Source organism: Ipomoea triloba, chromosome 2 (genome assembly GCF_003576645.1).
Source record: "Ipomoea triloba cultivar NCNSP0323 chromosome 2, ASM357664v1".
Classification (NCBI taxonomy): domain Eukaryota; kingdom Viridiplantae; phylum Streptophyta; class Magnoliopsida; order Solanales; family Convolvulaceae; genus Ipomoea; species Ipomoea triloba.
The window spans coordinates 1,669,417-1,686,970 of NC_044917.1; the positions used below are offsets into that span (position 1 = coordinate 1,669,417).

Sequence of the window (17,554 nt, forward strand, 5' to 3'; positions counted from 1 at the left end):
AAAAAAAAAAAAAAAAAAAAAAAAAAAAAAAATATATATATATATATATATATATATATATATATATATATATATACTTGTTCAAATGCGGACAGTGCTTTTCGTGCGGCCGGTGCAGATTCACCATTAGGTATGCAAAAATGCACCACACAGTGTTCAGAAATGCACCATAATGACCGCACGGGAAACACTTGACATTAAAATGGGTGTATACACTTGACATTAAACTGGGTGTATAAATCTAGCCGAGTGTCAATTAGAACCTATTTGGGTGACAACTCTTCCAAGAATCTTAATTCTTTTTTAGAGAGGTGCTTTGTCAATGTTGTTTTTAGGGTTGAACCAATGATTAATTTTTCATCTTGTACAATGTAACAAAGACAGCTCTTTTGCTCCATTTATGATTAATCAAACTCAATTATACTCAAGAAAACTGAAACATTTTTGCCATGAATGCAAAAAACTTGTCAAAATGTAATTGAACTCTCTCATGCATACATTCTGCTGCAACTGAGTATTCATCTGCTCTCTAGTAGAAATTACATTGATTGATTGACCTCTAAGCCCCACAAAACTTGCAATGCCATCAGGAAAAGAACCTGGTGTAGTAAGACATTTCAAAATTGAAGGTCACTCTACGTCAAACAACTGCAGAGTGGAATGGATTAGATCGGGGGGATGAATGGATGGATCTAAACGCTGAAATGTCAAGAGAAGCCGACTTTTTCAGATCCCTCCTTGAATGTTATCTTTTTCAGTTTCTTCACCTTCTCGAGCTCTGGTGCATGGAAATTCTTTTCCACTTCCCACGCGAGTTGGGACATACAATTGAAAGAAGATTTTGCACCCTTCTCATCGGTTACTTCTCTAGGAAAAGGGATTCGAACTTCAAAAACATCCTTTTGGGGAGACCAGAAACGGACATCAAAACCTAATCTGTCAACCCAGAGCATCCTTGCATCTGGCACCTATGAGAGGATCACAAAATCAAACTTAGATCAAATAGTATCAACTGCTTTCAAAGTCTGAGATGCAAATATGAAAAGATAAATTTAATGAAAATGTGAAAAGTTTCCTTCAAGTTGCACGTTGAACCTAGAATATCCACCTGGAGGCCCAACAACCACTAAGGAAGTTGGGCAAAGGAAGACGTGCATAAGCAAAAGAACAAAGGAAATAAAATCGCCGTATTTATGACCAGGGCTAATTGGCTGCACATACGAAAGAGAATCTGAAAGGCAGAAGTGAGATAATATACAAACCGCATTGGTGGGTTTGTATCACATCATTATACTATGGAACAATCTGAAGCTAAGAACATAAAAGTATTTTGCCAATATAAATATAATGGTTATTTACGAACCCGGAAATCCAAATCCACATAGACGTTACAAAAACGTATAACATCTTCCTTATTGTGAAGATTTATCTCGCCAATCATTCTTTCAGCCAAATCTCGGAGAGGATCAGGGTTAGCCAGCTTATAATCTGAAGAAGTGACCCATACACCGTCCTAAAAGTAGTCATATAAGAAAATGCCAAAAATTGAATTTAAACATTGAGATATGATTACTTGCCACATGAATTAATAAAACAATGGACAAACAGTGATGAATGTCTCACAAACCTCCCCAAAATCTTCAATTTGGAGCACCTGTTCAACCGAAACGACATATAAGCTGTGTTCATCTACTTCATCTCCATACCGCCTTTTCCATACTGAACAGAGCTTCTGTATGAGAAAGACTTTTAACAATGACTTGAGATTCAATCACATTTTTTAACATCAGGGTCAAAACTACAAAACCAAAAGAAACCTCACTTGATACACATGGATTAACTCAAATGGCAATCTCGACTTGTACAAATTAAGAAATAATGTCATATTAAGCAATCAGCATAACATTCGGAGTTTCGTAATGCATTAATGCAATGGATCCTCCTGCTCGAGTATAGATGTCAGTCAGAATTTCTAAAACTTCCACGTCTTCATTTTCTAGTTTCGTTACACACAATTTGTTCTCTCTTATAGTGACAGGCTAGCCTCACTGCCCTCACATATTGCTCAAGCTGTAACTTTTATTCTTTTAAAACTGTCTTATCTACTGCACTAAAAGCTAAAAAGAACAAAACCATGCTACTAAACCAAAAATATGGCACGAGAGGCTGCATGCTGCATTTGATCATATAAGCTACCATAACTCCCGCAAATTGCAACAGGAATTGTGACAGACCATAAGAATGTTCACAGACCATGCAGCAGGACATTAAGTCAACAAGAAAGAGAATGTGCAAACTTGTGACCATTGTTATACCTTCAAAAGTTTCAAGTCTTCAGGCTTCTCAAGGCTGCCTTGCACTGTGCACTGCGGAGTCCGCAACCCACATTGCTCTAGCTGTTAAGAATCAATTGAATATCAATTCCATTATAAATATCACATTTATAATAACATTATGTCATACTTATACATTGAAACTTGATAATCAGCTAATAGCAATACTATTGTTATACATTGAAACTTGATAATCAGCTAATACTGTCAAGGTCAAATCAGCTAAAACAATTGTCAAACACGCAAAGATTTAAACTTTATAACAGAAATTGTGCATTGAATTGAGCACACACCTGGACATGTAAGCTGGACTTGTTATGAACAGAAAATTTGGCAATGGAGTCACTCAAGCACAGAACGGGAGTGCCTTCAGGATCAACAACAAAGCGAACGCCAATGCCTAAAGGCCAACCGTCTTGCGTCAACGTGGAGAGAGTACCCAGGGAGCCCAATTCCATAATCGTTCTAGAAACTTCAGCCGGGAAGGGCCTGCCATCGTTAGCTAATTCAGATTGGAGCGGCTCCGAGACCACGGAGACAGAGCACTTGGGAGGTCGAATTGAGAATCTAGGGCATGGGTTCCTGTTCTTTGACCAGGAAAGATGGTTTCTTTTGGGGGATTTGGGGACGAGGAGTGAAGTTTTGTGGAAATGGGGAGCGGGGAGAAGTGGGGACGGTAGGTGAGGTGTCAAAGTTCGAGCTTGAGGAAGCATCTCCAAATTGAGTCTGAAATTCAGTGGAGATACTGAGGATCGGTTGAAGAGAGGAGTCGATGGCAGCCCTTTGGAAGCGCAGTGAGTTGAGGAGATGATGATGATAACATTGTCCTAAGCTACACAACCCCACCCGGTGCTTTTCATTACATGGATATTCATCACTCTTACTAAAAACCTTGTAAATTCTTCGGGATAAAATGGTATAGGTTCGATTTTATCAATTCTTTACATTTTCAGTCTACAAAATCTAAGCCCCTTTCACCTAGTTCGAATATATGACCATCAATTTAAAATAGTAATCAAGATGGTAATTTACAGAAATCTTGATTACTAAAAGTTTATATGGTCCTTCACCGAATTCGAACACATGGCCATCTATTTAGAATAGTAACGGAGATGTCATTACACATTACACTACATGGCAGTTGGCAGAAATCGTGATTACTAAAAGTTGATATAGTGTGTGAACATGTTGTATTGACTATTGAGATGGTGGTGTATGTCATGATCTTATCTTTGTTACACGAGTAGATAGAGCATGATTCTTAATATCAAAAGATTACGAATTCAATTATTGACAATACTCTTTCAATTATACTTATCACACAAGGTATTCTTAATGAACCCTACCTTTTTGTACACTTTGAAAGTTATTACATAAGAGTGAAATTTATCCACTACATACTCTTAGATAGCGATTGCATATTTACCTCGTCATCTAAAAAGAAAATGAATACATAAGACAGTTACATAAAAGGGAATTTCATTACCAAACAAGAATACACAAGACAGTATACATAAAAGGGGAGCTTTCTTTGCCACCTACAGAGTGTCATATAGGCAACTGTGAGTGAGACTGCAATACTCTCAGTTAAGTTGCCAATAAGATTCACCATTTCTCTCAGTTAAGTTGCCAATATGATTCATCATTTCAGTGTATTACATTGGGAGTGAAAGCAATGGAGAGGTGATAGCTCTGTTTGATGTCAAGGCAATCTTGGTGGTTCATTGTGGCAATCAACAGCACTTGATTCAAGCATAATCCTTCACCATCAAGATCTCACCACATAGCTTCTTCGGTACTTGTTCCAATGCCTCACCCTCTTGCCATGCTTGCCCCACGATTACTCCTGGGCCCACGTGACGAACATATATAACAACCTGATCATTGAATGGCCATGGATGTTTTGCTGCGATGTAAGAAACCCTTAATTAGACACATGCAAAGTACAAAATAATCTTGGTAACACAGAATGCATCTATGATCTTTTATTTGGACAGGCTGATGCAGAAAATGTTTTTTTTTTTTAAATTAGCAATAGCATATATGCAACAAATAGGGTAAAATCAAGAATTTAATTTCTTGGTTAGCCCTGGTCTCTATTGAGTACCATAAAAACACTACCCACCTGGCTTAGGGAAGCCTTCTGGTAAATCAGGCAGATCGAAAAGTCCATTTCCAAATTCGTATGCCAAATCACAAGGATGCTCTGTTGACATCACTTCATTTGATTCCTTTACCGTAAAATATAGTGGATAAGATTTTGAGATTCCAGCCAGAATTGATCCACCTGATATGTAGTTGGTTGTCAGAAGCATGGCCAATTGGATGAAGAAAGTCAAGAAACATATCAGCAACAAAGTTATAAATGACACATGAGATAAAAATTATAAGAATGGATATTTATGTTTCTAAGGATGCGTACACACTGCCTCAAGTACCAAAAAAAGTTAAAAAATAAGTTGAAATTTGAAGCAATAAGTGAGATGGTTAGAATTTCACACCTACACTGTAGGAGACCTTCGACAATACATGAACATTAAAACTATAAGCCATCCAGAAAACCCACATATTTCAAACATCAATAAAATGAACTTTCAGCATATTAAACAAAAAGTGCATATGCTGTTAAATATCAGAATATCAGATGTTATGAGTGAACATACCAATGAATCGTCCATATGTCTTCCCATCCCCACAGCGGAAGACAGCCTAGCAAAAGCATTAACAGAAATCATCATGAGTTTGTGAAAATGCACGGTCACTAAAGAGAAGTAAAATAATAGATAATAGAAAATAAATGGAAAATGTGGAAAATAAGTCCAAAGGCAACATATCACGGTGAAAACCTTGTTGAAGTAATTTATCCAGGCAATGAGTAGAGGCCCTGTATCACAATTTCAATGTATCAAAATATCTTCCATAAACCAGAGTACTTAAAATAAAAAGCTTTTAGCTAAGGATCTAGGAAATTAACAAATTCTCGTGCTAGCTAGATTCTATGATTGCTAACTAAATGAAATAGCAAAACCTGGGGAACATATAGAAGAAAGTCAGCAAACCTCCACTTGTTCGGCATTTCCAAAGTTCAAGTGAAGTTGCATCATTCCCATCGGAAAGCAGGCTAGATGCACTTTTCTTTGCCAACTTGGGGTCATCATACCTCATCCCAGCTATCTGCCAAGCTCTCGATATAAGCCTGTGAAAATTTCCACATATAAGATGCTGAGCTGCTATAAAAAGCATAAGCTCTTGTTGTTTTCCATTGAAACTATGCCTGTAGCTAATAGATTCTTGGAACAATTTTAGAACTTTCCCCATGCATAACTTGAAATCTCTAAATACTAGATGAATACACATGCACATCATTCGTTTCTAGGAGTAAAATGCCACGAAGAGATGCAGAGAAAGCACGGGCTAAACATCTACATGGTAATATTTTCTCCAAGAAACCATCAAAATGATCGGATATTAAGCAAAAAACACATGGGAAAGAACAATGCATCACTGCATTCTTCTTGTTTAACGACCAGTAACTTACACAAGAAGAATGTCAAAGAGATTAGTAATCCAATCCAATAATGAAAATGAAAAACTTTGCAACCAGAAATGAAATGAAATTTCATAATGAAACATGCTGAAGCAATTTAAGGAATCACAAAGTCACAAACCTTGGGTTTAGCAAGGACAGCAACCTATGCCGCCTTTGTTCCGGTATATCTCCAATTTTTTTCCTGACCACATAGGCAAAAAGAAACCGCATTAATAATGAAACAACGATACTATAAAAGCTCAACAATCACTTATCAGCAACGCTTTTCCATCCCAACAACATATACTCCGTAACTACATACGCAAATATAGATTTACCAGAGATACGAAGCGGGATTGTAGGAAGAAGGATCGAGAGGAACGAGCTCTTTGGGAGGGTCAAGGAATGTCACTACGTCCTGCTCATCCAAGTAAGATATTTTCCCATTCGCCAATACTTCATAGGGTTTATCATCCCAGCCCGATGAAAATGGGCTGCCAGAGTACGACGACGACGACGTCGCATTTGCGCCCTTCCTTGCTGCACAGTATATCGATGATGAACCGCGATAATGAGCTAACCCTAAGCGGTATAAATTGGGGATTGGCTGCTGATTTGGGAAATTGATTTGACGGGAACGAAGCGGGAAGTATGTGAATAGGCGGTGAGCCGGAAAGCCAACAAGTCCCTTGCCGGCGCTGCAGCTGCACGTTGATGACGGCGTCGCAGCTCTCATTTCAGTTACCGGCGGCGCTTCCTAATTGGAATAATATTCCGGGAAAACACAGATGGCAACGTTATGGAAAGTTACAAAATGATTTATTTTTCAAAAATATTTTAATTTTTTTAGTGTTTGATTTAATGTCAGAAATTTATCTTTTTCTATTTGACAAAGTTAAAAAATTACATTCATTTTCTTATTTGTTATAATAATAATATAAACAAGCTAAAAACCTCGTGGCATCCCCACATGAGAGAGGTGAGTAGCACAAAGAGCCCACGTCCCTATTAGAAATCAAACTTGTGACCTTTCAGGCGAGAGGATCACAGTTATGCTATTTGACCACAAATTCAATTTATAGCGTGAAAGTTCACAATTCCAATATTAAAAATACACAATTCAATGTCCTTTAGATCAATATTCATCTTATAATATGACTCGGATTCATGATATAACAACTCCTTATATGTGGACTATGGGCCGCTTTTTATAGTTACACCGACCCGATATTGTAGCCCGCATTCCAATTCTGGCCCAGACACAAAACCTTATACTCTTCTACTAAAATCAAAACTAGGGTTTTATTCTCTCCCTCTCTGAAAATTTCCAGGGTTCTGGTCGTCGACAAACATGGTTCGTCCCTGAGTATCTTCATAGAATTATCTCTGAATCATTGATTTTTATCTTCTCAATCTTCTAATGCTGATGCCGCTCTGTTTGTGGAATGTTTCTAACAGCCGCAGGGAGATTACATAGAGCTGCACAGGAAGAGACATGGCTACCGCCATGATCACTTCGAACGCAAACGCAAGAAGGAGGCCCGTGAAGTTCACAAGAAATCCCAGATTGCTCAAAAGGTAATGTTCTATTTCTGTCTCATCACTACTTCTATTGTAAATTTGGAATTTGTTCTTATTTTCAGTGCTTACTTTGTTTGTATTGATTGATAACAGGCTCTGGGTATCAAGGGTAAGATGATTGCTAAGAAGAACTACCGCGAAAAGGCCTTGATGAAGAAAACGTGAGCTATTTATTCATTTTAGCTCTAATTTAACTATCTTCAGGATTAAGTCTTTGGCTAATCATTGTTTGCCTTAAAAGTTGCCATAGAATATGAGTGTAGTTACATTTATTATTGAAAACTGATTACTATTGCTATAGGATAGTTAAATCAAGGAGATTTTGTGGTTCTCTACCTATAACCTTGAAAACAGAATTGGCTTTGGATTTTCATAATCCAGCTTAACAATCAAGAAGTCATCTTATATTATAGTATGCTGTCATGTCAACAGATTGGCAATGCATGAAGAGTCATCATCAAGGCGTAAGGTTGATGAGGATGTTCATGATGGAGCCCTTCCAGCCTATTTACTTGATCGTGAAAGTACAACAAGAGCAAAGGCAAGTTTGTTAGCCAGAGTTTACTCTTCCCTCCTTTTCATTGTTAGGAAGTGGTTGTCATAATTGTGATTGCCATTTCATGTTCTTTGTAGGTTCTCAGCAATACTATAAAACAAAAGAGGAAGGAGAAAGCTGGAAAATGGGATGTCCCTCTACCTAAGGTAGTTTGAATTCAAATTACATCAAAATCTGACTGTTTTTTGTGTTACTTTTCTAATCTGTGCACCCTGATTATTTTTAGCAGTTATCATCCTTCTCTCTATATACATATTTTTAATTGGTATATTACACAACATTGATCATGAGCTAAAGCCAACCGGCCCTTGAGCTAAGAGTTTTCCTTTACAAACTTCAAAATTGAATGACTTGCAAACCATTTATGGTCCGTCCTTAGGTGCAATAGTGAAATGCAATTTAAAAAATATGGTTATGCATGTATTGTTGCAAAATTGTGGTTAAATGTGATTTTGCACTTCATGAATTTAAACCATAGATGGTTTGCTTGAATATGCTGAATTTATTCTTAATTATTATTCTCTTAAGATATGCAATTAGTTAAATGGGCACCTTCTACATTCCAGGTAAGGCCTGTGGCTGAAGATGAGATGTTTAGAGTGATCAGAACTGGCAAAAGAAAGAGTAAGTGACTCACAAAATACTAATATACGTATCTCTACTTGCCTTGTTATTTAAGAAATTTGCCACTTTATCTTCCTTTCATACTGTTTGTGGATTATTTTGGGACTTCAGTGATTGCATATTAATATTTTATAATGTTTTTTATGACCCTGCCCCGAGTGCCCCTGTATAGTGGGACCTCACAATATTTTCTTATTATTTGGTTTTGTTTCATATGCAGCCAAGCAGTGGAAGAGGATGGTCACAAAAGCCACTTTTGTGGGACCTGGTTTTACTAGGAAACCTCCAAAATATGAGCGTTTTATACGCCCTACAGGTTTACGTTTTACCAAAGCTCATGTGACTCACCCTGAACTTAAGTGTACTTTCAATCTTGAAATCATCGGTGTTAAGAAAAATCCAAATGGTACAATGTATACGTCTCTTGGTGTCATAACCAAAGGAACTATCATTGAGGTAACTTCTACGAATATGAACACCTTTTTCATGCGAATAAACTACTGCAATTGTTACACATCATTGATTGATCCCTACCTATAATTTCAGGTGAATGTCAGTGAACTTGGTCTTGTAACCCCTGCCGGAAAAGTAGTCTGGGGTAAGATCATGCTTTGCTATTTATGCAGTTTATTAGTCTGTTCTGCATTTCTGCTTTATGTATCATGTCTCACTTCTGAGTTTTGATTCATTGGTAATGTGTAGGGAAGTATGCTCAAGTGACAAATAACCCCGAAAATGATGGCTGTATCAACGCAGTTCTCCTTGTGTAGAAGATAGTATTGAACAGAGCAGCCGGGTCTTCATTTTGCAGCGCGAAACCCCCATTTTTACTTCCTGCACTAATCATCAGTTTCTTCACTTTCTTGATTTGGTTTAAGTCTTTTGGCCTTAGTGCCATCTATACAGTTAAAGATCTTTACTAATAATTAGAGATTTTTTATGGTGACAATTGGCAATGTTCAATATACTTGGAACCAAACATATCATTATATATGGTATTGTGAGGGATCAGATGGTATTAATTTTATGCAGCTATTCAGAACAAAGCAACCACCCATTTCCTCCTTTTATTATTGTCTAACATGATTTTGTCAATATACAAAGGAATTTATTTCAATGGACGCCTTTATGATATTCCAATAACAGAAGTTACTCATCTTTTAAATATAAATTAAAAGAAACAAGACACATTGTTTCTTATGAGGATCTTCTTCTTCTGTGTCATTGAATAAGAATCGAGAAAAGAAATTCAAATAATCACAATCATAATGAATCAATTTAGTATAAAAGGTCTGTTATTCATATGCTCACTCCAATCTGTTTTAATGTTCTTGTTGCCATGTTACAAGCCTAAGTAACATGCTCGGTTTTCAGAACCGAGAATAGACGAGGAATACAACATGGATATGCAAAACCGAAATGCAATATGAGCATTTCTCCTTTTACTGCACCATTTTGTGCTGCAAAATGTGTTCTTACAGACATATGATTAGCTGCAAGCCTGCAACAATGCCATACTTATTTCAGAGCTAATATATACACATCTGCACTAAATGAAGAGAAAAACCAGCAAGAATGGCACTTAGAATCACTCCATAACGAGCTGCGACCGTGAAAATAACACAGTCGCTGAATCTTCTAATGTTAGATGCATGATTTTCACGTTAAAATGTGATATGCCACATCCTTAGTCATCTCGCATAGCTCTTGAAAATATTTTTAAAATTGTATTCTAATTTAAATTTAAATAATATTTTGAAGTATATATTGCACGCTGCATGCACACATATTGCACACTTCTATTAAAATGTCAAAAACAAACAGCAACAATGTATCTAGGAATTAGCAAAATCGCCAAAACACACTATCGCCAACTCCTATCTCATCGGTGTGAACGCCCTCAATTAGCCTCGTGAGGGAATCTGCCAACGCGAAGCTGCAATGATTGTGGCAAAGACAAGTGAGACTAACGCACAACTCAATAAATTCATCAAAGGAAAGAAAGTATAGGACCTGAATTTCGGTGGCAGCAATGAGGGGACCCTCGACACGGCCACCAACCATCTCGCCATCAGGGCCTCGAAATGTGATATTTTGGCTCTGACGTGGTTCAACCCTGCCAGTTCTTTTGATGATGAAGTGGGCTGCAAGGTGGTCAATGGGAAAGGCTCCCTGCAGTTTGAAGAATATAGCAATTTAAACTGACTTATTTGGAAAAGGCTAACAGAAGCGACAATAAATTTAAGAAAAAAAAAAAAAAAAAAAGGTTATGTTTTCAGACAGGTTTACGATGTTATATTTTAATTCAATCATAATGTTATTCCCAACTTAAGATGGGATGTTATTCGAGTGTCAAACTAGTTTAACTTCTATGAAAGCAGTGGAACTTTGCCTTCTAAAAAAGGTGTTCCATTCAATACTCTGTATAATGAATGCATCATATAGTCTGCAGATTTGGCATCCAATGCTGCTTCTTCTTTGAAGCAACATTTAAAACTTTTCTGTTTATGAAAACTAGTAAAAAAGAATATAGAATTATGAGGTAATCAAGAACTTACTAAAAGTTTAAAATGATATACCTAAAATGAAGACTGAAATGGGGTGACATACCTCAAATGATTTTGTTAGTAGTCTGGTAGATATGGCTGGATTCAAGACAGATCCAGTTGCTGACAAGACAATTCCCAGGAATTCTTGAGAAGGCCGGGGGATGTTCCTGAAGTGAGCCAGGATAGTTTGAACAACATCCTAGAAATGAGAAAGATAAGAATTACAGTTAAATTGAATATGCGGCCATAGAAGCTGAAGTAGGATTGAATGAATAAATGATCAGAGTAAAATGAGATATGATTCACAAAAAGAAATACAAGCACAAATGCAAATAATCTACTAGCTTTCACATTTACGGAAGAAAGAAAGTAAATTACTATAGCAAATTGAATGGACTATATAATATGATCAACTCTCTATAAAGGCCAAGACGAGGTAGAACTACTAAGCTACATATAGTAAGTCAAATGATCTGATGCTCCCTATGGTGACAAGTAAGACCATTTATGAAACGAAAGCTCTGGACGTCACCAAAGTGGACCGAACAAGCGGGCTTGGGATTAGACCCTCCCCTCAAACAAAAGCTTAGATGCCACCAATACCACGAGTAGACAACCCGGTGAACACAAAGTGGACCGAACAAGCTTGACACCATGTTACAATATAAGATTGGGCCAAAATCACTCAATTGGGCTACAATGCACATGGGTCAACCCACACTAAAAGATTTCCAATCAACCAGCTAGTCTAATCCATATGTTCTCTCTTATATTTTGAGTGTAGGACTCTTAACACAGGTCAAGTACATCTTTCTTTAACTTAATATTTGGGAACCAAATTGGCATATTGTAAGAATGGACAGGAAAGGAACCAAATTGCCAAGTAAAGGGCAAAAGTTTGCAGCAAGCTTTTAAGAATTATGAGCAATGGGAATCAATTGAAAGACACCTCTCCAGCATTAATCGAAAGGATGTCTTGAACGATGCTTGCTGGGCTTGGTGGCTCTGGTTGTGGCTCTGGTCCTGCAAAATAAATATATAAATTCATGCTGAAAACCCAAGCAGAAATTAATGTGTGTGTGTATTACGTAAAACATATATTACATAAACACATAAGGAGGTGGAACTTCTACAGCTGGATTTCCTCAGTTAACAATATCAATCGAAGCATTAAAACCTGAGTAGTAATCACTGTCTCTGTGTGTGTTTTACATAATTCATACATTACACAGACATAAGTAAATGCCTAGAGCATGCCAGGAATTCATTAACCTGACAGAAGCCTGCTTAATAAGTTAATAGCCGCTATTATACCATTCACATAATTCATCCAATGATAACCATGAATGAGACTTGTCTAGAAAGTATTTTGGAAGTAAACTTGGGCTCAAAGAGTCACAGCAGTGGGTTACATCATATTTTTAGCTTTATGGACATTGGACAGCCATCAAAAGAAGGCGTAATCTTTGTAAATTTGAAAGAAACTGGCCAAAATAGATTATGTTCTGCTCTTTCTACAATATAATTGTCTTCATTTTTTCGTAGTTGAAAGCAATTATAATTAACAAAAAGAATTGTACTCAAGGAAATTTCTCCAGAAGCGACCTATTTCTTCCCTTCTAAATTACCCACAGCAAGCACAAAGCAACACCCATTTTTTCCCTTCGTTTGGCTAGATTGAGAGTGCCATAGAATGAATTTGTAAATATACAAGGAATTTATTCAAATAGACCCATTTTCTGCTATTCCTATAACAGAATTTCCTCATCTTCCTTCCCTTTTGAAGATTTTTCAGATCCTAAGTTCTAAAGACAAATTAAAGAAAATGAAGTATACAGAAGTGATTTAAGCCAACAGATTGAAAGAAAAACGTATAGATAAGCAAAATACCTCCAGTTGTTTGTCCTGAGGATCTCCTTCTTCTTCTTCTGGGCAGTTCCATATCACCAGCGGAATGAGCTGGCACTGCAAGAATCAATTTGTAATAATCATCCGTTTTAGGGCACGATTCCATAAGGGGATGGAGCTTCTACGAAGGAGGTGGAGCTTTTGGGGTTAAGATTTTAGGGGAAGAAAGTGAAGCCTCTGGAGTGTTCTGATTTTAGGGCAAGGAAGCGGAGCTTTGGGGTGTTTTGCTTTTAGGGTAGGGAGGCAGAGCCTCTAGGGTTTTGGATTGCATGGTTTTCACGCTGAAATGTAAAGTTACATTCTTATCCTTCCGATACAACCACCACCCCCCGCCTCCAATTTTGTCTTTTGTAACCTGGTTGCATTTTAGCTTAATATAACCAAATAATTCGGCAAAAAAAAGAGGCTTTGCAATGCTACTAAATCCAGACAACCATATTAGAAATAGTTTTGGTAATGGAAAAAGGGGAAATTTATTAAATGGTACCAGAGCAAGAAGGGAAACCTATTAAAAGATAATCGACTGCCCATTTCTACTACTTGCACAAGAAAAAAGAAATCAAATTCAAAGATGGATCTCTCTAAAGGTATATCATTCATTGCCAATCCTAAAATGCTAAGTACATTAATACAGCAGCAATGCAAATTAAAGCAAAAAAGAAGACAACCTAACCAAAGAAACTATCAAATTTTCCGACAAGTAAAAGATCCTGAGCTAAATATACATTACACAAACTACTGGAGAAAGGCTACCGGAAGGAAATTTATTACTCCATTTATTAGTGGTAAATATACTTTCTCAGTAGATACCAGAACAAAATGGGAAATTTACTAAACCATAACCTTCTGGCCTCTATTACAAATCACAGGGCAAAAGGAAATGAATTTAAGGTCAATCCTTCTAAAGGTATCATTCATAGCCAATCCTTAGAATTCCAAACACACTAATACATTAAATAGAAAAGAAGCAATACATTTTTTACCAGAAAAGAAAACTACCCAATCCAACCAATTATCAAATTAAGAAAATTTGTTATTGGTAAATATACATTACCATAAATACCAGAAGAAGAAAAAAAGAAGAGAAATTTATTAAATGGTAATCTGCTTGCCTCTACTACTAATCACAGGGCAAAAGGAAATGAATTCAAAAGATCAGTCCTTCTTAAGGTATCTCATTCATTGCCAATCCTTAGAATGCTGAATACATTAACAAAAATTAAATTACAAAAAAAAAATGCAAATTTGAGCAAAAACAAATATTACCTAGTCGAACAAATTATCAAATTTCAGAACAAATAAAAGATTGAAAACTAAAACATACATTACACTGCCGAAAAAGGCCACCAAATATCCAAAAAGCAGTATTGCAGTGCTCCGACAATAGGATGAAGGTTACCATACTGCAAGAACAACGACATCATCATCATATTACAGCTAAAAACATTACAAACACCGAGAAGAAATGCAATGTAATCGCTTCGTGTTTGTTTTGTCATGTAAAAAAAAAACTTACCTTTCTTCCATTCGAATTAAATTTCAGCACTTTCCGGGGAAAAAATTGCAGAAAAATGATAAAATTTCCCAATTTTCTTCTTGCCATTGTCTGGTGGAGACTGGAGTGGTGGATTGAGGAAGGCAAGGGTTCGATATTGAAGGATGATCAGTTGAATTGACTAATTTGCCCTCAGATCTCTATGTTTTCCCGGGGGTAGTTTGATAATTTCGGTGGGCAGCTGCCTCGGGTATGAAACCCGATATGGGTGGAGCGGTTTTTTAAACAAAGGTGAGATCTTTTGCACCTAAGCCAACGTTTCTGAGAGCTCGAACAGGAAAAAAAAATGGCGTCGAACGCAGCAGTGCCGTTCTGGAGAGCAGCGGGCATGACTTATATCACGTACTCGAACCTGTGCGCAAACATGGTGAGGAACTGCCTCAAGGATCCTTACAAGTCTGAAGCTTTGAGCAGAGAGAAGGTCCACTTCTCCGTCTCCAAGTGGATCGATGGAAAAGCGGAGAAACCTGGTAAGCATTCATTCTACGCGTCTTGAATCGATTCACAACATCGGTTTCAGTTTTGGATCTTAGGCGTTTAATCAAGAAATTATCTGATGCGATTTGATTGTTTGATTTGGTTTCTCTTATTTAGTTCTGATGGTTCTTATTCAATTTATTGCAAAGCATTACTGTTTCATCAGCCCTGCTATCATATTAAACAAGTTTAATTGATAACTATTATAATTCTAATATGTTAAAATGCATGCCCACAAAAGGCTAAATCCCTCAATTAATATACCATGGACCAGATTCATATTGCATTGTGAACCTGATACAAATAACGCATAGTATAATAGCTACAAGTACAGAAACTGTCAATTATATGTACAAAATGCGTCAATTACAAACACATAATTTGAAGGTTATTTTTGGACCAGGGTTGCAAGGTAGACCCTGGTCCATGGTATAACTTGCCGAAATCCCTTGCCCCGGCCCATACTCCGGCCCGACAATGTGGGCCCAACAAAATTGTCGAGGGTAAATCACGGTGAATCAGCAGTCCACCCACAATATGCTGGGTGCCCGCACGATGGTGAAACTCTCACATTGCCGTTGGCCGGGGTTGATCTGTGTCCCGCCCACAATGTGCCACCTAAGAACCAATTGAGCTATCCGCGGGCTAATCTGTTAAAATGCTGAAAATATGATTTAGATATTTTGCTACCTTTGTCGGCTGTTGGGGTTTGGCTCATTGCTGCTAAATGGATGTGGTTATAAGCTGCTCATTGCATTATAGTACAGACTAAACAGAGTAGTCAACTGCAGAATATAAAACATTAAGAACTCCATTACTGTCCTTTTATTGATCTTTTTCTTGCAATGTATAATTCACTTTGATAATCATGTTATGATTTGTATTGTCTGAAAGTTGTCAGCATTGAACTGTTTGTATTGAGATCTGCATTATATTGTGTATGATAGACTGATATTGTGCCTGCTTTAATCAAGTGTGGCTGCTTAGTTTTGTTATCATGTCTTCTTTTTGAATTTTGAGTCTAGATAAATAGATATATACCATTTTGGTCGAACCCATCATATTGAATATTTCTAGTACGATTTATCTTTCTTGTGTGGTTTATAGACTATTACGCAAGAGTAAGGTTTATCTGTTGACCACCATTGAGTACTGATTACGAGTTTCCCTTGTCATAAAAAAAAATTGGGAACCTCCGTCAACCAACCTTTGATCTAAAGTTGTTGCCAAATTATAGTGCTGTGTTATTCCTATTAACAGCGTGATAAGTTTTAGGATGCAAGTAGTTAGAAACTGCAAATATGTGCGAAATGACAATGGGCAGTGAAAAGTGATGGAAATTAACAGCGAGGGAAACTGAAAAGTGAAAACTTGCGCTGTTACATATGATTAATATATGCGTATGATGATCTCTTTGTCATTCATGCTCAATGGTTTTGATATTGTCTTGCTGTCTTGACAATGTTTTGCATGATGATCTCTTTGTCATTCATGCTTAATGGTTTTGATATTGTCTTGCTGTCTTGACAATGTTTTGCATCATTCGCTACTGATATGTGATATTCTTCTGTTGGTTTGTTTGCTTCAATAGCTATCCGCTCGGACACTCCTGAAGCATGACATTGATCTCGGGTGCTCTGGGTTCGAGTGTTCACCTTTGAATTCTGCTGGCATTCTTGTAACATGCTCCAATTCCTTGCACACGAGAGGCTGGAAATAATGTAGGTGATGAACTTGTTGGCCCGGGCGGGGATCTTGATTTTGTTGACAAACAAATGAACAATTGGATCATAATAGTTTTACTGGCAATTATGTCCATAGAACATTGCTTTTGATTCTTTAGAGTTATTGTTTTCTCCATCTGTGATTGAAGCACCACACATGGAAATGCCATATTATACCCTTATGGTGTTGGCCTGGGGATCTCCTTTTTGTTGACAAACGATTGGATTTATCGGCAATTATGTCTATTGTAATATCTGTTCATATATACTTTCTCAATCTGTTGAAGTACAAACAGTCAATTTGACTCCATTGAGGTTCGATCTCATGACCTCCCATATGAGAGAGTCATTACATGTCATCCAATAACCTCGATTTGCATGGAAAATGATGAAAAAATGGAAAACATAGGATATGAAACGCGTGAAAAAAAAATATAAATATAAAAATTATGAGTATGTATTTGTAATTTTTTTTAAAATATGCATGAATATTAATTGTTTATTATTTTTTAGAGAAAAAATGTATTTTAAAATCTTTTAAAAATAAGAAAATAGCCTTAAAACGTTTTATGAAGTTTTCGTTATTTTATGGGAGAAATATAGTAACGGCTATGTTTATTTTTTTAGAGTTTCTATGCAACATAGTTTAATTGAGTGGGTCAATTTACCTCTCAAATTTTGATACTTACAATTTAGAGGTTGATTACAATATATTATG

At 36.8% G+C, this 17,554-nt stretch overlaps 4 protein-coding genes across 6 annotated transcripts; 1 reads left to right on the forward strand and 3 right to left on the reverse strand.

Annotated features, from left to right (window-relative positions):
• Nucleotides 1-397: 397 nt before the first annotated feature.
• Nucleotides 398-3,197, reverse strand: LOC116005584 (glutamyl-tRNA reductase-binding protein, chloroplastic). The gene is made up of 5 exons (XM_031245823.1): nt 2,627-3,197; nt 2,316-2,396; nt 1,628-1,732; nt 1,364-1,513; nt 398-968 (listed from the first exon to the last, which is right to left on the reverse strand). The coding sequence occupies exons 1-5, from the start codon at nt 3,044-3,046 to the stop codon at nt 708-710; spliced, it is 1,017 nt and encodes a 338-aa protein (XP_031101683.1). The 5' UTR covers nt 3,047-3,197; the 3' UTR covers nt 398-707.
• Nucleotides 3,198-3,795: 598 nt separating this feature from the next.
• LOC116006718 lies at nt 3,796-6,662 on the reverse strand. Its single transcript, XM_031247208.1, has 7 exons — nt 6,201-6,662; nt 6,002-6,064; nt 5,393-5,529; nt 5,180-5,217; nt 4,997-5,042; nt 4,459-4,620; nt 3,796-4,239 (listed from the first exon to the last, which is right to left on the reverse strand). The coding sequence occupies exons 1-7, from the start codon at nt 6,596-6,598 to the stop codon at nt 4,082-4,084; spliced, it is 1,002 nt and encodes a 333-aa protein (XP_031103068.1). The 5' UTR covers nt 6,599-6,662; the 3' UTR covers nt 3,796-4,081.
• A 451-nt stretch (nt 6,663-7,113) lies between these two features.
• Nucleotides 7,114-9,669, forward strand: LOC116006896 (ribosome biogenesis protein NSA2 homolog). The gene is made up of 9 exons (XM_031247407.1): nt 7,114-7,216; nt 7,321-7,440; nt 7,537-7,604; nt 7,876-7,984; nt 8,077-8,145; nt 8,566-8,623; nt 8,844-9,079; nt 9,170-9,221; nt 9,326-9,669. Exons 1-9 carry the CDS (start codon nt 7,214-7,216, stop codon nt 9,391-9,393), a joined length of 783 nt encoding a protein of 260 aa, XP_031103267.1. The 5' UTR covers nt 7,114-7,213; the 3' UTR covers nt 9,394-9,669.
• Nucleotides 9,670-10,330: 661 nt separating this feature from the next.
• LOC116009693 (AT-hook motif nuclear-localized protein 9-like) lies at nt 10,331-14,691 on the reverse strand. 3 transcript variants are annotated; one of them, XM_031248814.1, is made up of 7 exons: nt 14,597-14,691; nt 14,405-14,483; nt 13,063-13,137; nt 12,122-12,195; nt 11,234-11,371; nt 10,637-10,795; nt 10,331-10,559 (listed from the first exon to the last, which is right to left on the reverse strand). In XM_031248814.1, exons 3-7 carry the CDS (start codon nt 13,112-13,114, stop codon nt 10,524-10,526), a joined length of 459 nt encoding a protein of 152 aa, XP_031104674.1. In that variant the 5' UTR covers nt 13,115-13,137; nt 14,405-14,483; nt 14,597-14,691; the 3' UTR covers nt 10,331-10,523. The 3 variants fall into 3 exon arrangements, with proteins under 3 accessions (XP_031104674.1, XP_031104673.1, XP_031104675.1); XM_031248813.1 differs by having other exon boundaries at nt 13,063-13,435; XM_031248815.1 differs by lacking the exons at nt 12,122-12,195; nt 13,063-13,137.
• Between the last annotated feature and the right edge of the window lie 2,863 nt (nt 14,692-17,554).